A 21,101-nucleotide genomic window follows, 5' to 3' on the forward strand; every position below is an offset into this window, starting at 1 on the left:
AAATATGTCCTTTTATTAAAATTAAATATTACTTTCGTTTTATTTTTATTTTTAATAAATATATTGAAGAATTAATATTACCGGAAAAGGAAGTGTTTCTCCGGTCAAAAAAGCCAGATGAGAACAGAAACGTGAACAATGGAGAGACAGAGACGTCTCCTTTCTCTTGTGCGAAATGTGAATTTTTTTTAAGATGTAAACTTTTTTTTTTTTTTTTTTTTGTTTTTCTAAATTCCAACATCCGATTTCTTTACTGATTTTTATAGGAATTTGCACACTTTACCTTGACATTAAAGCAACAAGCTTTGAAAACCAAAAACCAAAATAAAAATCTCATAAACCCAGAATTCGAGTGGGGGAGAAGAGAGAGAGAGAGCTGAAATGGCGAATGAATGTGCTAAAACTGGTGGTTGTCCCAGCGATTACGTCGCCGTTGCAATTTCAGTAATCTGCTTCTTCGTGTATGTATTGTCTTCTTCTTTTCATCTTCTTAGTTGTGAAAGATCTGGGTTTTATTATTTTACTGGGTTTTGCTTGTTTGACTCTCTTCTTGACTTGGGTCGGAAAAACAAAATCTCTAATTTTTGGGGTTTCAATCGTTTTTTTTTTTAATGTTCGTCTTGTAAGTGTTTGATATTATGTCTCATCGGAATTGCTTTTGTTTAAGATGACCCAAAGGATCTGTCTTTTTGTTTCGTTTCAGCTCTTTTTAGCTGGGAATTAGATGTTCTTACTCTTAGTATCTTGATAGCAAGATTCAAATACTTAGATTTGAAGTTTAGAAGCTTGATTTAATGAACTTCCCAAGTTGTTTTATTTCTCTGTCTAATGGATTTCACTTTTGTTTGTTTACTAGGCTTCTATCGCGTTCGGTCTTACCGTGTTTGATTCACAAGGCTCCTCGTACTAACAGTAGCAGTTTTTGGATCCCTGTTATTCAAGTTGTCTCCAGCTTCAACCTTTTGTTCTCAATTATGGTTAGACTACTTGATGGTTCAATAAGAAGAATTCACTTCTTTTGTTGAGTTTCTATACTAAGATTTCCTTTTAATTTTCTTAGATGTCAGTTAATTTGCTTCGAATCAGGACGAAACATTGGTGGCGATATTGCTATCTTTGGGCAGGTTTGTTTAGAAAAACCATGATTCCTCATCTTCATAAACAAGTTGACAATTAGAACTAACGAGTTCTTGCACAATTTGATCTGTAATCTTGTCATGTTTGGTTTTAGTGTGGATCGAAGGACCACTTGGATTCGGTTTGCTGATGAGCTGCCGTATAACTCAGGCGTTTCAACTATACTTCATATTTGTCAAGTAAGGATCAATCTCACTCAATATATGCTTTCGATTGTCAGGGGATATTGGATTACAGTTCTAATTGTGTTTCATGTTATTTGGCTATATGTATAATCTTTGCAATGTAGGAAACGTCTACCACCCGTAAGATCATACATTTTTCTACCCCTTGTTTTGTTGCCATGGATCTTTGTATCTGCAAGTAAGAATTCAAAACTCTGATTTGTACTTTGCAAATTGTCTTTGGATAATAACTCATAAGCTTTTTGGGTTTGTTTATAGTAATCCACGCAAAAAGGCCTCTCAATCGTCAATGCCACATGGGTCCTCGATGGACTTTCCCAGTTGCAGGCCTTCATGCTTTCTATGTCCTTGCCTTAATTGCATTCACAAGAGCTGTCCGACATGTAGAATTTAGATTTGATGAGCTTAGAGATCTCTGGAAAGGAATCCTTGTCTCAGCCACTTCAATCATTATATGGGTAACAGCGTTTGTGTTAAACGAGATTTATGATGAAATCTCTTGGCTTCAGGTTTCTTCAAGATTTGTGCTTTTAGTCACGGTATGAAAGCTACTTCCAAGATTTTGCTTTATCATGTTGCAGTTGTGAAAAAAAGCTCTTTTAATAACAGACTTGTGAGTTTCTTCTTCTTTCAGGGTGGGATTCTTGTAGTTGTCTTCTTTTCCATCTCGAGTAACCAACCTCTTCTTTCACAAATCAGCTTGAAGAAAAGAGAACACTTTGAGTTTCAAAGAATGGGTGAAGCTCTAGGCATACCTGATAGTGGATTATTGTTTCGAAAGGAGGAGTTTCGACCTGTTGACCCAAACGAGCCACTTGATAAGCTTCTTCTCAATAAAAGATTTCGCCAATCGTTTATGGAATTTGCTGATAGGTACTATATTTGATGTGTATGATCTTTCATCTTTTTCTCCCGGTTTCGCCATTTATTCAAACGAAATGTTTTGTATGTTGTTAGCTGCTACGCTGGAGAAACATTGCATTTCTATGAAGAAGTGTATGATCATGGTAAAATCCCGGTAGATGATTCGACAAGAAGAATCTACATGGCTAGACATATCATGGAGAAGTTCATTGTTGCAGGTTTTATTATCTATCCATCTTCTTTCTTCCTGATAAACCTGTCTCAGGTGTTCTGTGCTTAAATCTAACTATCAGTTTCTTGTCTGCAGGAGCGGAAATGGAAGTAAACTTATCTCATAAAACCCGGCAAGAGATCTTAACCACTCAAGATCTAACTCACCCTGATCTCTTCAAAAACGCATTAAACGAAGTGATGCAATTGATCAAGATGGTAAAATAACATCTCTCTTTCACTCTCTTCGTCTTTGAACTTACTCTCTTGAATCTCATTTTGGTTTCTTTTTCAATGGTTTTGAAGAACTTGGTGAGAGATTACTGGTCATCCATCTTCTTCATCAAGTTCAAAGAAGATGAGAGCTGCGAGGAGGCAATGCATAAGGAAGGATGGAGCTTTTCATCTCCAAGACTAAGTTCAGTTCAAGGCTCTGATGATCCGTTTTATCAAGAACATATGTCAAAGAGTTCAAGATGCAGTAGTCCCGGTTAAGGACTCTAAACTAGTACAGACCAGAACTTAAATAGATTGTTCATAGCAAATCAGTCCATATGTAATCTCTCATTTCACATTTCTTGTACATGTCTTTTTCTTACTCTTGTTATACCAAACTGAAAGAGACAATGTCCGGTTCCGATTTTGGTTTTGTTTTGAATGTGTATACCGGAGAAAACTTTGGAAAAATGAGATGTCTGGAACATTACACGTATAAGCCATCACCCGTTTCAAAATGATACCAGATTTTTTTATTAGAATGTAACTGATAAATGTCAAATTTTTTAATTATAAAAACATTTCATATAACATCTATAGCAAAGAACTCTTCACCCTTATGATAATTGTCATGTCCTTGCAGATTGATGATGTTGCAACACATGATCACACATATGACATATGGTCATAATGTTTTCCACAATTATCTAACGCGTGTACAACATCTTAACTTTTTATTTTCTTTACCGCTTGAGTTACTCTTTTATTATTCTAAAATCTTATAAATTTATGAAGAAACTTTTTTCCAACATAATGGAATATTAAAAATAAAAAAACAATTCTATGTGTAGGTAAGAAGTCTTGCCAGCGAATGAAAAAAAAAAAACTAAATTAATGTTTCATTATTGTGGTGACTCTTTCCCAAATATTAGTGGTTCTCATCTCATAAAATATAAACATTATTTCCCAAATAAGTCTTTTTCTTCTTCTTTTTTTGGCTGTCTAACATAAGGTTTAGTATATCCAATATTCCAATTATTGGGGGCTGTCCCTTGCAACTCTTAATGATAGTTTATAGTTAAAATTGAAAGGAATCTTTCAGTTCATCTGAATTTCACGTAATGACTTGGGTTCAATATATATAGTTTAGCTTATGGTTATGGGAAATTCTCTAAATAGTAATTCTGTTTTGGTTATTAAGTATCTCTGTTTGGAAATTTACGTAAATACAAGTGGTATTGCTTCCAAACAAATGTATTCCTATTAAAAAGTAAATCTCTTTCTTGAAAAAAAAAAAAAAGACAAACTAAAATGATTTAACACAAAAGAATTATTTTTGAAGAAAATTATAATATTTTTGATTTTTTTTTTTAAAAATGATAATAATAATGTAGGACAAAGAAAAAGAATGAGAATGTCATCATAGTGGATAACTATGTCAGGACTCATGAGTTATTAAATAAACTATTGGGAAATACTATCAGTTTTGTTCTCAACGTATATTAAACTATAAAGATCCGTTGGATGGATGGATGGATGGATGGATGGATAACTTGTTCTACCACTCAAACTCTGTTTTGGATGCACACGTCTGTCTATACAATGCATACATGTATGGATCATGATGTTATACACCATTACAATCCAACACATACATTAATCACAATTATCAGAACTTTTTTTTTGTTATAATGTTATTAAAGAGAGATAGAGAGAGAGAGATCTGAATGATATTGCTTTATAAGTCCGCATATAGAGACACCACATCTCTTTCTTTGCTCTTCATTCACTTCTCTCAACGCCAAATTTGCAGACTTTCCCAGGACCATAATTATAGAAAAAGAAAAAAAAAAAAACTTTCCTTTTTGGAATTTAAATTGTGAAAAATTCTCTTACCTTTTCTTCACCGTCAATACTCTCTAACAAAACATTCTCCGATCGATTCTTTCTTCTATGCTCTGATCAGACAACAAACTCACCGTGAATTTTCTATGTTCGAATTTCTCTTGAGTTGTTGTTGATGATGATGTTTATGATGGTTTGATGCAGATGGGTTTGCTGAAAGTTTCCTTTTTTACTTAAACAAGTAATCACTTTTATCCAGCTCCTTTTGATTTTGACTTTGATTGTGAATCTGGGTAATGATCAGATTATGGTATTTAATTAACATTTTCCCAAATTGGTTGATCTCTCTGATGGGTTTGTTCAATCAAAGTTGATTTCTGGGTTTATTTTGTTGGTGTTGTTGTTGTTTTGATCATGGTGAAAGGTCAAAACTTTTGAGTTTCCGTGTGCAGAGGAGAAGGAGAAGTCCTTTGCGTGTGACAAACAGTTATCTTTTCTTTTTAATCTTCCGTATCAGATCCATTTCTTAATTGAATAATCCTCATCATTGTTGATTCCTACACTTCTCTTCCAAGTTTCCTTCTTTTAAATTCTCTGTTGATTGTTCATAGATTCTTTCTTTGTTCGTTCTTGATTAGTCAAAGGTTTCAACTTTTTTGTGTAACCTTGCTTGTTCTTGACTACTTTGTTTACATCAGTTGATTTTGATCTGGATCCTTACTAGTTTCTGTTTTCTTATGTAGATCAAAAGTTTAGAGCTTGTTGAACGATACTTTCAGACTTCAGAATTTGCAGGTTTAGTCTTTGGGGATCTTGTTCTGTGTTTTCTACATATTTCAGACAAGTCAGAGTGTGACTTTGTCTTAGTTTGTGATCTGTAGATTGTTAATAATGGATGCTACAACGAGTGGAATCCCGGGTTTACAGTACATTAACTTACCGGAGCAACCGGTTTCGACTACTACTTCTCCTCCAGTGTCTCCATTTCAGAGGCCAAAACGTCATTGCTTTGGTGACTCAACTCCTGGAGAGTTTCCTTTAGCAGCTAACCCTTCTATTGTCCTTCATGTTCTCACTGAATGTAGATTGGATCCTCGTGACCTCGCTAATCTAGAGGTTTTTGTTTCGATAATCTCCAAAACTCTTTACTGAAATTTTTTAAAGGATTTGATTTGTTCTGCTGATTTTTTTGTTTTTGTTGCTGTTTTTAGGCAACATGCTCTTTCTTTAGCCAGCCAGCAAACTTTGCTCCGGACTGTAATCTATCGTTACCGGAGCTGGCTGCTCTTGACATGTGTAATAAAAGGGTGATCTTCAAGCCGATGAATGAAGAAGAACGTCAAGAGATGAAACGCAGATGTGGAGGATCATGGAAGTTAGTCCTTAGGTTTTTGCTGGCTGGTGAAGCGTGTTGCCGAAGAGAGAAATCTCAAGCAGTGGCTGGTCCTGGTCATAGTATTGCAGTCACATCGAAAGGCCAAGTTTATACTTTCGGATATAACAACTCTGGACAGCTAGGACACGGCCATACCGAGGAGGAAGCTCCAATCCAACCTGTTAGGTCAATTTCATCATCATCGAGACTGAAAAGAGAAGAAACGTATATGCTCTTGGGTTGATGGAGTGTTATATCGTGATGTGTGCAGATCATTGCAGGGGATACGAATCATCCAAGCAGCTGCTGGTGCTGGTCGGACAATGCTAATAACCGATGACGGGAAAGTTTATGCGTGCGGAAAAGATTGTTTCGGGGAAGCTGAACATGGAGGGCAAGGGACTAAACCGGTTACAACTCCTCAGCTTGTAACATCTTTGAAGAACATATTTGTTGTGCAAGCGGCTATCGGGAATTACTTTACCGCTGTTCTCTCCCGAGAAGGAACGGTTTATACATTCTCGTGGGGCAAGGAAGGTATACTAGGACATGGAACCGAGGCTGCGGATGTCGAACCACATCCTCTGTTAGGCCCACTCGAGAATGTACCCGTTGTACAGATTGCTGCTGGTTATTGCTACCTTCTTGCCTTAGCTTGTCAACCAAATGGCATGTGAGTATCTTCTAATGCAGCTAGCTATCTAAGTTTAGACTGGTTCAACAATATTATAGGACATGTTCTATAATTTTGAAATATCTATACATTGTCTCAGGCACTAATAGTATGCTTATTTTAGGTCTGTTTACTCGGTTGGTTGCGGTTTGGGAGGCAAACTAGGTCACGGCTCAAGAACGGATGAGAAGTATCCTAGGGTAATCGAGCAGTTTAAGATATTAAATCTTCAACCTAGGGTGGTTGCAGCAGGTGCTTGGCATGCCGCGGTGGTAGGTCAGGATGGAAGAGTGTGTACTTGGGGTTGGGGAAGATATGGATGCTTAGGACACGGTAACGAGGAATGTGAATCAGTTCCTAAGGTTGTTGAAGGACTAAGCCATGTAAAGGCAGTTCATGTTGCAACAGGAGATTACACTACTTTTGTGGTCTCGGATGATGGCGATGTTTTTTCGTTTGGCTGCGGCGAATCCGCTAGTCTCGGTCACAGTCCCGTCTTTGATGAACAGGTTAGGGCTTGACTATATAACATCATTTGTTTAGTTTGCGTAATCCGCACACTTTAGCGTTTTATTTTTTTGTCTGTAAAACCTGCGTTAAAGCTCATTTAACTCTTATGTCTTTGTTTTATCTTGTAGGGTAATCGGATTGCGAACGTGTTGAGTCCAGCGGTAGTAACATCGCTGAAACAAGCGAATGAGCGGATGGTTCAGATTAGTCTAACGAACTCGTTATATTGGAACGCTCATACGTTTGCGCTCACGGAATCAGGGAAGCTATACGCGTTTGGTGCAGGCGATAAGGGTCAGCTCGGAACAGAGCTTGGTAGAAACCAATCAGAAAGGTGTTTACCGGAAAAAGTGGATATAGATCTCAGCTAGCAATTTCGTTGGCAAGAATTGCGTTTGTTTGGATCGCAAGAAATTTGCGTGTTCTGTTTATGTATGTTTATAAGGTTGTACAAAAGGGGGAACAGAAAAGTTAAGGAACTTGTCTTAACATTTCATTGTATAGGGTTTTAGATTATTCTAATTTGTTGTTCATGGATGATTTAGGTTATGTTATTAATAATTGTCAAATAATCTCATTTAATCGATTTATTGTCTGATTCTTTGTATTTCATTTCTATAAAAGCCTAAATATAATGTTTTCTAATTTTTTTTCTTTTTCTTTTGGTTTGAGATGATTAAAAATACTTTCTTTTTTCTTCCATTTTTGTTGGGTTTTTAATTAGTGTACTAAAAAAATCGATAAAAGGAAACTTGGGCAAAAGATTTCTATTTATTAAATGGTTTTGCTATAATTTTTGATAAGATTGACTAATTGAGACAAACAGAAGAAGCTTAATTAGAAGTAGAAGATATATGAATAATAGCATTTTCCCGTTTGAGCAAAAATTAAAAAAAATTGATAGAAAAAAAAAATAGCATTTTCCCTAGCCGTTAATATATATGGCAAACCTTATTTTTAGTGCGTTATCTTCGCACTTTGATCAAGCAACTATATAAACAAAGAGCCTCACTACAGAATTTTAGATATTAAATAAATAAATAAAAGACAATACCCCTAAAACATTTTTTTTAAAAAGTTTTTTGGGGAATACTAAATAATTAACTAAAAATAATGGCGCGCCTTCACGTAGCTTTCCTTCTTCTTATTGTTGCTATTTCCGTCGTGATTGTATCAGCTGCTGATAAACCACCATCAACCACCACCGCCTCAGCTCCCGCTGCTACAACTCCAGGTGATGGCAGTGAGGGTGATGTACCGGTAGATGACAATACTATTGGAACAACCGACGACGATGCAGCTCCTGCGCCAAGTGATGATGCTTCCGGAGATGAAGAGGTAGCAGTCGCTGGACCTATTGGAAGCGATTCTTCATACGCTAATTATCCGCCACCTGAAAAAACTTCTGAAAGTGGAGCCAATGTAGCTTCCAGTTTTGGTCTTGTCGTTGCTGCAATGGTTGGATCGTTCTTCTTTTTCTAGAATTATGATCGGCGCGTGAAATTAATATTTTCTTATAGATGTATATGTATTTGTCCGTCCCTTCTTCGAGTACATCGATATAAACTGGGATGATACAAAAATATTAAATATGATCAAAAATTTGTTTTCTTAATGACAACATGATTTTTTGCATTGCACTATATATTTTGTGATTTTTTGGTTTATTTATTGTTTATCTTTTTTTAATATGTTGTAAATAATATCAACTAGCTAACAACCCGCACTATGTGCGGTATAAAACAATTATTAAATGTTTTTATTGTAATTTTTATTTTCAAAATCTATAATATTTATTGGTAATTGGAATCTAAAATTCGATTGTGTAGTATATATATATATATGTGTTTTTTTTAAAAATACATAAAAATTTTGTATAATAATTAAAATTTAACCCGTGAGAATTATTATAATATTAACACGGGTTAATATCATATGAACAAAGAGTTCTTAAAATTCATTTTAAATATTTTATGAAAATGTAATTAAAGGATACTGTATAATTAAGTTAGAAAGAGAATATAAGAATTTAAATTTAGGTGTTAATTATATTTTTGAAAAACTGATGTAAATATTATTAAAAACTAATGACAAATAAAGAAAATAGTGTCTAGAGCTCTGTAAGTGCGACACATCAACATTTTGTGTCAAAATGCTTCTCTTTTAATATATAAGGGATTTTTTAATATGTTGTGAATAATATCAATTAGCTAACAATCCGCACTATGTGCGGTATAAAATAATTATTAAATATTTTTATTGTAATTTTTATTTTCAAAATAAATAATATTTATTGGTAATTGGAATCTAAAATTCGATTGTGTAGTATATATATATATATATATATATGTGTGTTTAAAATTAAAAATACATAAAATTTTTGTATAATAATTAAAATTTAACCGTGAGAATTATTATAATATTAACACGGGTTAATATTATATGAACAAAGAGTTCTTAAATTTCATTTTAAAGATTTTATGAAAATGTAATTAAAGGATACTGTATAATTAAGTTAGAAAGAGAATATAAGAATTTAAATTTAGGTCTTAATTATATTTTTGAAAAACTGATGTAAATATTATTAAAAGCTAATAACAAATAAAGGAAATAATGTCTGGAGCTCTGTAAATGCGACACATCAGCATTTTGTGCGAGAATGCTTCTCTTTTAATATATAAGAGATATTTAAAACCAATTCCCTTATTACTTTTCAAGCAAGACAAAAGATACTTTGTAACACACACATTATTAATTAGTTTCATGAGTGTTAATTAAGTTCATGTAAAAAAAAAACCTTTTACCGTGATGTGTTTGCTTTGGTTGATTATTAAACAACAAAGAGCCCTAACCACTAAGATGTTAAGTTTAAACCAACTAAACAAGAAGGCTTAAGTTTATTATTTTCCAAACCAGGACTGGCCCGAAGGTCTATGACGCCTAAAGCAGAACCGAAAATGATGCCCTTAATCCCAATTATTATTTTTAAATTCCAACTAATTTTTTTCTAAACTTAAAAAAATAAAATTTCAGTATAAAATTATACACCAAAAATACAAGCAATCTACAAAAGCAATCTACGGAGATTATATAGAAAATTTAGTATAATCACTTTGATCTTTGAATTACATTCAAGTTTTGAATTGTAGAAAATTAGAATATTTCAAGTATGAAGTGTCTGAGAATCTGAGAATCCACCATATGCTAAGTTTGACTGACGTTTCGCTCACAAAGTTTTTGTTTTTTTTAAGAAAGAAGAAAAAAACATAAGAAAACAGAGAAAAAGTATAGGATTGTAGAAGAAAAAGAAAACATATTGGAAGAAGAAGAGGAACGGTCAAAGGGGAGTACGGGGATTTTTTTTATTCACTAGTTCATTAGTATAATTGATATAAGGAAATGTAGATAAAAAGAATATTTTGGATTAGACAAAATAGGGAAAAAGATGGGTTCACGTATACTTGTATAGTTGTATTTAACGTGGGGCTGGTTTGAACCACTACACCAAAGGGACATATATAATATGATGCCCCTAAAATACTTACAATATTTGGCGTCTAAAGCCCATGCTTCATGAGCTTTAGGTCAGGGCCGGCACTGTTCCAAACCAGTAACGTAATAACAGGCCTGCGTAATAATATGGTCACGTCTTAAGAACCAAACTAACACCGTTATAAAGCCTTAATTTACTTTTGTAAGCTTCACGATCTTCTACTAGGTGTGAATCCCTTAGATTTCAACATCGATGTTTTGTCTATTGGAACTGAATTTTCAGAAACAAGTTTCAGAAAATTGCAGGTTTTGGGACAATGACTTTCCGGTGACTTTCCGGCCAAATTCCGGCCAAATGGCTGATCGGAATTGTCTGGTCGATAGTGCAATGGAAAGCTGGTAACAAGTACTACAAGATGGTATACTCATACATCAAAAACGGAGTTGATTTGAATGAGAAATAAGAGTGTGAAGTGAGCTAATTGGGATGGTTTGGGAAATATCCCACATCGGAAATATGATTGATTTTTCACTCATATATATATATAGTTTCACACTCTTTTAGTTTCAAAAGTGTGTAGAAGGAAGAGGGAAGGTTCCCACACGCGAACCGAACCGAACCGGGCCGAGTATGGATGCGGGACGGGCCGGACGCGGGGCGGGCCGGGCCGGGCTGGTCTCGGACGCGGGCTGTGGTCTCTTGGGCTTTTTGGGTTTTTGGGTTTTTTGGCTCTTGAGACTGCTGTAGGCTCATTTAATTTTTTGGAAAGACTTGGTGTGAATTCCAAGCAAACTTGGGCAGCACTCCGAGAATATTCACTGAATATTTTCTTGAGAGCTCCCTCCTTCCACTATATATAGAGGCATAACCTCTCATTATTTTACACAAAAAAAAAACATAAACACTCCTTCCTCTGAAGATCTCTCTCTCCCTCTCTCTTGCTTAGTCCAAGTAAGTTCTTAGTTTAGTAGTCTCGAGAGTATAACGTAGATCTGCTCGCTTGAGTTCTATTACTGGTGTGCTACGGTAATAGTTCGTGATCGGTTGTATCCTGGGATTCATAAGTCGTGATTGTCCGAAAGCACTTACGGCCGATTTATTGAATTAAGGAAAGAGATATCATATCTCGCCTCCGTGATTTATTTACTGCTTTATATTATGCTTTTGGAATTCGTTTCTGATTTCGTTAATTTAAATATAATTCGCATATTTTCTCAATTCGATTTTTGCGCTCCTAACAGTCTTAATTCAATAAATCCGCTTTCTGCTTATCGCTTTAAACGGATTGAGAATTTTTCGAATTTTTTATTTATTTTAAAAACGATTTCAAAATCTTCTGAAAAACTGTTTCTGCTTTCATCTTTCGGTGCCTACGCGGAAAATTTTTTAAGAACGCTTTTACTTTAATTATTTCTTCTCTACTCTCTTTGGTTTCCACGAACGCTCTTAATTGAGTGAGTTTGTGAAACAAGTTTCTACAAACGCTTGTTAAGCGAGTTTGCAAAACTAATTCAGTGTAATTTAATTACTTGAATTGTTTGATTAATATATTAATCAGATCTGTTTATTGTGAAACAGAAAAATGTCTGGAGACAACACCAACAACGTTGACGGTGATAGGGTTCCTGCAACCCCTGTTGAAACTCCTGCGGAGTTGGCTTTACGCCTTGCTAAAGAAATTGAAAAGATGAAGCACTGGAAAAATTCAAAGAGTTCACCCTCGAAGTAGAAAATCAGCTTCAGAAAACTATAAAAGTCGTTCGAAGTGATAGAGGAGGAGAATATAATGAGCCGTTCAATGTATTTTGCAGAGAAAAAGGCATTATACATCAGACAACCGCTCCCTACTCGCCAGAATCTAACGGAGTATCGGAACGAAAGAATCAAACTCTGAAAGAGATGATGAATGCGTTGTTGCAGGAATCTAGGTTAGCCCAGAACATGTGGGGGGAAGCTTTGCCTACCAGTAATTACATCCTCAACAGGATACCGCATAAGGTTACTGGCAAGTCACCATATGAGCTTTGGAAAGGTACAGTACCTTCGTAAAAATACCTCAAAGTGTGGGGGTGTCTAGCAAAAGTGGCTGTACCACCTCCTAAAAAGGTCACAATTGGGCCTAAGACCGTAGACTGTATCTTCATCGGATATGCACATAACAGTAGTGCATATCGATTTCTGGTTCATAAATCAGATATTCCAGATATCCATGTGAATACAGTTATGGAGTCAAGAAATGCTTCATTTTTTGAAGACATTTTTCCCTGTAGGGAAAACTCAAAAACGGACTCGTGAACAACGAGATGCAGCGACTTTGGAAGCTGGCAATACTTTGAGTACTACTTCTGTAGAATCAGAACTGGAACCTAGAAGAAGCAAACGAGCTCGCAAAAGTAAATCGTTTGGTGATGATTTTCTGATGATGGCATTTCTAGCTGAAAATCTACCAAGAACATACGCAGAAGCTATGTCTACACCTGATGCACCTTATTGGAAGGAAGCAGTCAAAACTAAAATAGACTCTATCATGCAACATCATACTTACGAGATGGCATATCTACCACAAGGATTTAAGCCTTTGGGATGTAAATAGATTTTTACGATAAAACGAAAACCAAATGGCGATATTGAACGGTACAAGGCTAGGCTTGTAGTGCAAGGATTTCGGCAAAAAGAAGGCTTAGATTTCTTTGATACCTATTCACCGGTAACAAGACTATCTTCGATCAGAATGCTCATAGGTATTGCAGCCTTGAGAAAACTTGAAATCCATCAAATGGATGTAAAAACTACTTTTCTTCATGGAGATTTAGAAGAGAAAATCTACATGAAACAACCTGAGGGATTTGTTATTCCAGGACAAGAACACAAAGTGTGTAAACTTGTGAAGTCATTATATGGACTCAAACAGGCTCCTAAGCAGTGGCATGAGAAGTTTGACAGTATGATGATGTCTAATGGTTTTCGCATTAATGAATGTGACAAATGCATATACTACAAAACTACTCCATCAGGGTACATTTTGTTATGCTTATATGTAGATGATATGCTTATTATTGGCAGCAACAAAGACATCATAACTCAAACGAAAAACATGCTCAAAAGAAATTTTGACATGAAGGACTTGGGTTTAGCAGATGTAATTTTGGGGATAAAAATCATCAGAACTGATGAGGGCCTTATCTTGTCTCAAACCCACTATGCTGAAAAAGTGCTTGATAGATTCAAGCATTACTCAAATGGGACTGCAAAAACTCCAGAGGATCCTCAAATTCACTTGACCAAAAATTCTGGTGAACCTATGCTGCATGTGGAGTATGCAAGAGTAATTGGCAGTCTAATGTACTTGACAAACTGTACAAGACCGGATTTAGCGCACTCTGTAAATGTACTTAGTCGCTACACAAGTAATCCAGGACATAAGCATTGGATGGCTATAGCTAGAGTTTTGGATTATCTACGTTATACCAAAGATCATGGCTTGCACTATGGTAGAGAACCCGGAGTTTTGGAAGGTTACAGTGATGCCAACTGGATCGCAGACTCGAGAAACTCAAAATCCACAAGTGGATATGTTTTTACACTTGGAGGTGCAGCAGTGTCCTGGAAGTCTTCCAAACAAACTCTGGCAGCTAAATCAACTATGGAATCTGAATTCATAGCTTTGGAGATGGCTATGTCAGAAGCTGAATCACTTCGTAATTTCTTGGAAGACATCCCAATGTGGGGGAATCCTGTGCCTGCAATACGTGTACACTGTGATAGCGAATCGGCTTTGGGCAGGGCAAGGAATACCCATTACAATGGCAAATCTCTTCACATCAGACGGAGACATAAAACTGTTAGACAACTTATCTCAACTGGTGTAGTTACGATTGATTACATCAATACGAAAGAAAACCTAGCGGATCCATTTACAAAAGGTTTGGCGCGAGATCAAGTTATAAAATCATCAAGAGGAATGGGTTTAAAGCATATGACTTAAGAGGATGTTTGATGGTAACCCCACCTACTCAGATTGGAGACCCCATGACCTAGGTTCAAAGGGACAACTAAATCAAGCTGAATCTGCTACAAGCACTAGAAGACTTTTGTCTTTTCCCAGTTCCTAGAGTGATGTAAAGTGCTTCCTGTATGTTAGAGGTTAAGCATATGCTTTTAATGATTTGAAATGTAGCTTTGTAAAATATTTGAAATAATTACAGGATATTTCTTTAAATACAAGCAGCTTATAAAATCACCTTGTGATTGTGAAATGGGGCCGTTTCTAGGAGATTATATGAGGCTATACTCTCCAAGTTCACTCATGATTAACCAGGCATGTTCAAGGCCACAATGAACACAATAGAGAACCTCGTTCTACGAGAAAACGAAGCTGTGTTATGCCTGCTGTCTAAGTTTACATACAAATCCGGATGGTTCAAGACATCATGTTCACCAACTGGCCGAGTAAACTCGACAGGTATAACAATGAGTCGGTTCAAGGTTGAAAAACGCCACCAACTCATATACAGTTAGTTTTCGCATATACTCTCGAAGGTCTGTCTAGTCTAGCTAGTAGTGTCAGTCTATAGGGTTAGTTATGTCGTCATATGTTTAGACTTATTTCTATTCATGTGGGGGATTGTTGGAACTGAATTTTCAGAAACAAGTTTCAGAAAATTGCAGGTTTTGGGACAATGACTTTCCGGCCAAATTCCGGCCAAATGGCTGATCGGAATTGTCTGGTCGATAGTGCAATGGAAAGCTGGTAACAAGTACTACAAGATGGTATACTCATACGTCCAAAACGGAGTTGATTTGAATGAGAAATAAGAGTGTGAAGTGAGCTACTTGGGATGGTTTGGGAAATATCCCACATCGGAAATATGATTGATTTTTCACTCATATATATATATATAGTTTCACACTCTTCTAGTTTCAAAAGTGTGTAGAAGGAAGAGGGAAGGTTCCCACACGCGAACCGAACCGAACCGGGCCGAGCACGGATGCGGGACGGGCCAGACGCGGGGCGGGCCGGGCCGGGCTGGTCTCGGACGCGGGCTGTGGTCTCTTGGGCTTTTTGGGTTTTTGGACTTTTTGGCTCTTGAGACTGCTGTAGGCTCATTTAATTTTTTGGAAAGACTTGGTGTGAACTCCAAGCAAACTTGGGCAGCACTCCGAGAATATTCACTGAATATTTTCTTGAGAGCTCCCTCCTTCCACTATATATAGAGGCATAACCTCTCATTATTTTACACAAAAAAAAAACATAAACACTCCTTCCTCTGAAGATCTCTCTCTCCCTCTCTCTTGCTTAGTCCAAGTAAGTTCTTAGTTTAGTAGTCTCGAGAGTATAACGTAGATCTGTTCGCTTGAGTTCTATTACTGGTGTGCTACGGTAATAGTTCGTGATCGGTTGTATCCTGGGATTCATAAGTCGTGATTTTCCAAAAGCACTTACGGCCGATTTATTGAATTAAGGAAAGAGATATCATATCTCGCCTCCGTGATTTATTTACTGCTTTATATTATGCTGTTGGAATTCGTTTCTGATTTCATTAATTTAAATATAATTCGCATATTTTCTCAATTCAATTTTTGCGCTCCTAACATTGTCTTTCTCTCCTCGATGCTACAGCAGAAAACGTAGAAATACGCATCGTACGTTGACAACACAATTTCAGCTGTGCCAATCATTCCAACAAAACGTAAGCGAGAATGTGTCCAACCAAATAAACTCTGCCACAAAGGAGTCAATATGTATATAAGTCTTGACCATTTATATGAAGTATCAGAATATCAAATTTTAGAATCCTCTATTTTGGATTATTATTTCAGGAGTCCGCAATAACAAGACTATCTAGCATCCCCTTGCTGAATCAGCCACAAGAGATAGCTTTTATAAATGCATATCAAGGAGATAAGATGCTAGAATATAGGAAACACAGAAAAATGAAAGTAACCACTCTGCTCATATTCAAGGTAGCATAACAAATATCTTGTTACATAAATAAAAAAAAGGGAACATGCGAGAGATTGAGAGACCTTAGATGTTGTCTTTAACCTATGGATGACTAACATAAGAACTCATCAATACAAAAGTCACAAGGTGGCTTACTCATGAACACTAAAAGAGCTCATGATCTGTTACAGTTGCATAAGCTTCACGTCCTCCACATGGTTCAGAAAGGTGTGGACTCTACTAAGATGGTTAAACACATCCATTCCTTGTAATTTAACTCTTATGATTGTGTTCCTCTCCGAATTGTAGTATAAAACATCAGATGTATAGCGCTGCGACAACACAATATCATTTGTACTGGTCCTTCCAACAATGTATAACACAGACAGTCCAACAACATTCTTCCACATTGGAGGCAATGCATATACAAGCTTCGACCATTCATGTTTCTCAGCGTCTACTAGAACCCACAACTCAAGACTTCTAGTGTGGCAATAAATGTCTCCATAAGCCCCATCTGACTGAATTGCACCTAATCTACCCTCATAGTTTACCAGAGCTGGATTACCATACAGGGCCATGCCCCTCGCTTTCTTAACAAATCTAAACGTTTCAGAGCTAACATCAAAGCAAACTATAGTAGAAACCCCTGAACCTAGACCGACCATAGCTTGATAATACAAACAACCATCAATGCATATCCCATCGTGTGCAGGATGATGGGGTGTACAACAATCAACCATTCTCCAAGAAAGTGTTTGAGTAGCTAACGTCAGAACCTGATACTCATCACAATTCTTCTCGCCGTTACCATAACATGGCCAGGTCATGGACAATAACTTGAATAGTTTACCAATGGGATCATAAACAAAAAAGGTTCTCACACTAACCCTCCTCGTCTTCACTTTAGGTAAAGGTAAGGCTTGTCCAGTGCTGGGGTTGCATATCATTGGTACAGTTTCCTTCCTTCCCTTTAAGACCCGCTGATGTGTAAGACAGACCAAACCGCGGACATGACCACAGATTTGAGAGGTATCAAAACCTTCAAAGGGAACTTTCATCTGATAACTAGGAGACACAACAAGAGACGAGTTCTCATCTAGGTTTTGTAACTGCGGTGCTGTGAAGAAGAACAACTCACCTTTTTTCTCGCAGCAAGATAGTAGTTGCGGACGAGTTGAAGATCTGGTCAAGAACATCTCCGTGAACTCTCGACGGACAAGTACCGAGTACCAGAGTTTCGTTACGCAGCGACATCTCGCTATAGTTTTCGTCGACAGTTTCAAGAGTATTTCGAAAATGATATCAGTTGGGATCGGCTCTGAGTTTGCTCTTCCTTTTGGAGATTGTGTATTGCGACGGGAAATGGTTAGAGCTTCCTCAGAGTCGTCGTGCTGCCGCTGTGTTTTCATGGCGGAGAGTAGAACACTGCCTTCAACCCTAGTCGTCCCGTAGTTAGTTTTAGTTTTTACCAAAAGCACTCAAGTGAGGAATTTGATGAGATCAGAAAAGATCGTAACTGAATTCGAGAAATGTAAGTTTTATTATACTTTTTTGTAGTGCTTATATAAATTTACAATGTAGCCCATAACAAATGGGCCTTATGTTTTTAACAGGCCCTAAACCCAGTCACGTGCGAATCATACGCGCGTGGATGATGCGTTTCTTCTCCGTGAACACTCTCTTTTAGCCGATAGAAGAAGAGTTTTGCAGAGAGTAGCGAGCGTCGATGAAGGTCGTCCAACGGTCAACCTTTTTCGCTGTGATTGCAAAATCAAACCTTCATCACTTTCACTCGTCTTCTCAGGTCATCCTCTCTGTTCTCTGCGTCTTCACAAAATCAAATAAAAATTAAAAATCTGAACTTTTTTCAAATTGCGTTTTGGGGATAATGTTTTCACTGTGTGTTAATTCGATTTTCAGAGAATACCCATTTCTTCTGAGCACGAGTCACGAGAGTTTGTGTCGAGATTACTCGATAGAAAATGGGGGTTACAGAGTCCTGCATCTCCAATTCAGGAGATAAGTGTTTCTTCTGATAAAGGAATCGAAAAATTCTATTTTTCCAACAACACTCGTCCACATCTCGGAGATGAGATGTTAAAGAGAAAGCAAGATTCGTCTTTTTACATTCTGAGAGATGATCTTTTACATCCTCTTGTGAATGGTAACAAAGCTAGGAAGCTTGATGCTTTGTTACCACTTCTTGAAGATTATAAAGTCACTGATGTGGTGAGAAATGTGATCTCTTTCAACATCTCTCACTTAATTGGGCTTTTTTTTGTTGTAAAGCTTAGAACTTTTTTGTTGTGTATTAGGTTACATGTGGAGGTTGTCAAAGTGCACATACAGCTGCAGTTGGTAAATATTTTGGAATCTTGTAGAGAACTGAAATCGAATTAGTTTTTTATTGTAATTGGAAATCAGGTGTTTGTATCTTGCAGCTGTTTCATGTGCCGAGAGAGGTCTAAGATCACATTTGCTACTCCGTGGAGAACAGCCCGAGGTTTTGACTGGTTATAATCTTGTTTCAACTATGTATGGGAATGTTCAGTATGTTCCAAGATCGAGGTATGCCAATAGAGAGGAAATGCTGAGAACTTACGCGGATCTGGTTGCTGGGGATGATGGTTCTGTCTTATGGGTTAAAGACATTGTTGAGGGACTTGAGGCTACGGATGTTGCAAAAATGGATGATCTGTCGAGTTCCAAAACTTCTCGTAGAAAGGTTTTGATCGTCAATGAAGGCGCTGGAGATGCTCTTGCATTACTTGGTAAAGATCGATTTTAGATATGGTTTTAGGTAGTGGACCAAATTATTGTGGAAGAACTGACCAAGATTATCGTTTAACAAGGGGCTTTGTCACAACGCAGGTATGTTTCGGTTAGTGCAGTACTTGTCACAAGATCATTTACTCGGAAAGACAAAGCCGGTCAGGTTTGTAGTTGATGCTGGTACTGGAACAACTACTGTGGGCTTAGGAGTTGCAGCTATGTGTTTAGGGTTAGGCTTTGTTCACAAGATTTATCGATACACTTTGTGTCTGTATGTTTCTCGTGTACCTAAGCTTTTAGCATCTTGATTACTATCCCACTTAAAAATTCTTCTCAGGCTTCCATGGGAGATCAATGCTGTGATGCTAGCTGATACACTCGAAAATTACAAAAGACATGAAGATCGCTTGATAGCAGAATTTACGAGGCAGTTTCCTGCATCGGTCTTCTGCAGCAGCTTGGATATGAATCATATGATCAAATGGGTAGATCGTCAACATCCGAGAAAGTATGCATGCAACTTCTTCCTTTCACACCAAGTTTGAAGCTTGATAAAGTGGTTTGATGGGTACTTCTTAGATCAGTTATCAATCTCCTTTTGTTCTTGCAGATTTGGGAAAGTCTTGGAAGGAGAAGTGGAGATGTGTCAGAAAATTGCACAGGAGACGGGAGTTTTAGTGGATCCGATGTATACTTTAGCTGCTTGGGAGATAGCAGCAGAGCTTGTGCAGGATGAGAAATCGAGCATTGTAGTGATGCTTCACACTGGAGGCACTCTAGGGATGTTTGGTCTTGCTCAAAGATACAAATCTTGCTTCACTAACTTGAAAGATTAGGATACAAAAGATTAGGATACAATTTCCAAGACTTGAGCAGTCGATGTAATTGTATAACTCCAGTTGTTTTGCTTTGGGTTCAGTTTTAGCAAACCTCATAGAATTTCTAATTAAAAAATTTAGTTCAATGTTTAAATATCTTATAATGAATAATAGAAGTTTTAAGCAAAATGATTTACAAATAAATTGTTGACAAAAATGCTAGCAAATATAACATATACACATAACATTATAACAATGATACTAGGATTTAACCCGCGGTACACTGGAGGATAATATTTTAATTTTAAAAATTTTAAATTTATATTGTATTTATTTGTTATTTTATTGTTGTTTTATTAATTTTAAAACTATAAAATTTTATAGGTATTTGATATAAGTATTCAAAGTATAGGATTTTTGTAGTGTTTTCAAGGTTTTAATCCGTGTGGTATATGTATAGTCTAGTAATACATTTATCTCCTAGTACACATCTAAAAGTGTTTAAAAAAAAAACAATTCCACTTAACTCCCTATATTGGATTAATGCCAACCCGTCTCACCAAAATCAAAATAAGTTTTTGCGTAAAAAAAATAATCAAAATAAGTTTTTTAATCAAGTTTAATTATGTTAATTGTTTTACCAAATTAGCATATTTTTATAGTTTATAATTTTCCATGTCAATATATATAGTTTATGATAATTAATAGAATTTTTTTTTTGATAATTCCTCAAAAAATAAAAAAATAAACCAAATTATATGGGGGGGTTTTTCAAAATATTTAATGTGACATTTTATAATTGGATTTTCGGTTTAGGAAAATTATTAATGTTAATATTATTATGGAGATTGTAAATTTTATTATGGAAAATCTGTTGTATATCATTTAAATTTGAGAGATTCTAGCATCTATAAAAATAGTTTTGGAGATTTAATAGGTTAAAAACTTTAATGGGTAGAGTTGTTTTTGGAAAAATCGGAATGTATAGATGTTGTTAAGATTTTTTGGCAATAAATGTAACAAATGTTGGTCAATTTAAGAAAGTTTATTATTTGA

At 36.2% G+C, this 21,101-nt stretch overlaps 4 protein-coding genes and 1 pseudogene across 12 annotated transcripts; 4 read left to right on the plus strand and 1 right to left on the minus strand.

Annotated features, from left to right (window-relative positions):
- The first annotated feature begins 72 nt into the window (after positions 1-72).
- Positions 73-3,083, plus strand: LOC104710398 (regulator of G protein signaling 1). 3 transcript variants are annotated; one of them, XM_087467369.1, is made up of 11 exons: positions 73-168; positions 267-461; positions 857-977; positions 1,061-1,124; positions 1,232-1,316; positions 1,427-1,500; positions 1,581-1,861; positions 1,957-2,195; positions 2,280-2,404; positions 2,494-2,615; positions 2,703-3,083. In XM_087467369.1, exons 2-11 carry the CDS (start codon positions 382-384, stop codon positions 2,889-2,891), a joined length of 1,380 nt encoding a protein of 459 aa, XP_087323495.1. In that variant the 5' UTR covers positions 73-168; positions 267-381; the 3' UTR covers positions 2,892-3,083. The 3 variants fall into 3 exon arrangements, with proteins under 3 accessions (XP_087323495.1, XP_087323494.1, XP_019085288.1); XM_087467368.1 differs by having other exon boundaries at positions 95-177; XM_019229743.2 differs by having other exon boundaries at positions 96-461.
- Positions 3,084-3,717: 634 nt separating this feature from the next.
- On the plus strand, positions 3,718-7,613 carry LOC104710399 (ultraviolet-B receptor UVR8). 3 transcript variants are annotated; one of them, XM_010426978.3, is made up of 7 exons: positions 3,718-4,698; positions 5,201-5,252; positions 5,339-5,573; positions 5,669-6,018; positions 6,104-6,505; positions 6,630-7,014; positions 7,144-7,613. In XM_010426978.3, the coding sequence occupies exons 3-7, from the start codon at positions 5,349-5,351 to the stop codon at positions 7,384-7,386; spliced, it is 1,605 nt and encodes a 534-aa protein (XP_010425280.2). In that variant the 5' UTR covers positions 3,718-4,698; positions 5,201-5,252; positions 5,339-5,348; the 3' UTR covers positions 7,387-7,613. The 3 variants fall into 3 exon arrangements, with proteins under 3 accessions (XP_010425280.2, XP_010425282.2, XP_010425281.2); XM_010426979.3 differs by lacking the exon at positions 3,718-4,698 and adding an exon at positions 4,991-5,101; XM_010426980.3 differs by lacking the exon at positions 5,201-5,252 and having other exon boundaries at positions 4,390-4,698.
- Positions 7,614-8,032: 419 nt separating this feature from the next.
- Positions 8,033-8,658, plus strand: LOC104710401 (anther-specific protein BCP1-like). The gene has a single exon (XM_010426981.2). It carries the CDS (start codon positions 8,129-8,131, stop codon positions 8,495-8,497), a length of 369 nt encoding a protein of 122 aa, XP_010425283.1. The 5' UTR covers positions 8,033-8,128; the 3' UTR covers positions 8,498-8,658.
- A 7,785-nt stretch (positions 8,659-16,443) lies between these two features.
- LOC104714991 (F-box protein At5g65850 pseudogene) lies at positions 16,444-17,935 on the minus strand (annotated as a pseudogene). The gene has a single exon (XR_015566945.1). The product of XR_015566945.1 is annotated as an F-box protein At5g65850 pseudogene (transcript).
- Positions 17,936-18,068: 133 nt separating this feature from the next.
- LOC104710402 (D-cysteine desulfhydrase 2, mitochondrial) lies at positions 18,069-20,234 on the plus strand. Of its 4 annotated transcripts, none has more exons than XM_019229752.2 (7): positions 18,069-18,259; positions 18,376-18,684; positions 18,771-18,813; positions 18,880-19,226; positions 19,327-19,456; positions 19,565-19,735; positions 19,838-20,234. In XM_019229752.2, the coding sequence occupies exons 3-7, from the start codon at positions 18,776-18,778 to the stop codon at positions 20,061-20,063; spliced, it is 912 nt and encodes a 303-aa protein (XP_019085297.1). In that variant the 5' UTR covers positions 18,069-18,259; positions 18,376-18,684; positions 18,771-18,775; the 3' UTR covers positions 20,064-20,234. The 4 variants fall into 4 exon arrangements, with proteins under 4 accessions (XP_019085297.1, XP_087323400.1, XP_010425284.1 ...); XM_087467274.1 differs by having other exon boundaries at positions 19,327-19,390; XM_010426982.3 differs by having other exon boundaries at positions 18,897-19,226.
- The last annotated feature ends 867 nt before the right edge of the window (positions 20,235-21,101 follow it).

The sequence above is a fragment of the Camelina sativa genome, chromosome 9 (assembly GCF_030686135.1).
Source record: "Camelina sativa cultivar CO46 ecotype springtype chromosome 9, ASM3068613v1".
Taxonomy (NCBI): domain Eukaryota; kingdom Viridiplantae; phylum Streptophyta; class Magnoliopsida; order Brassicales; family Brassicaceae; genus Camelina; species Camelina sativa.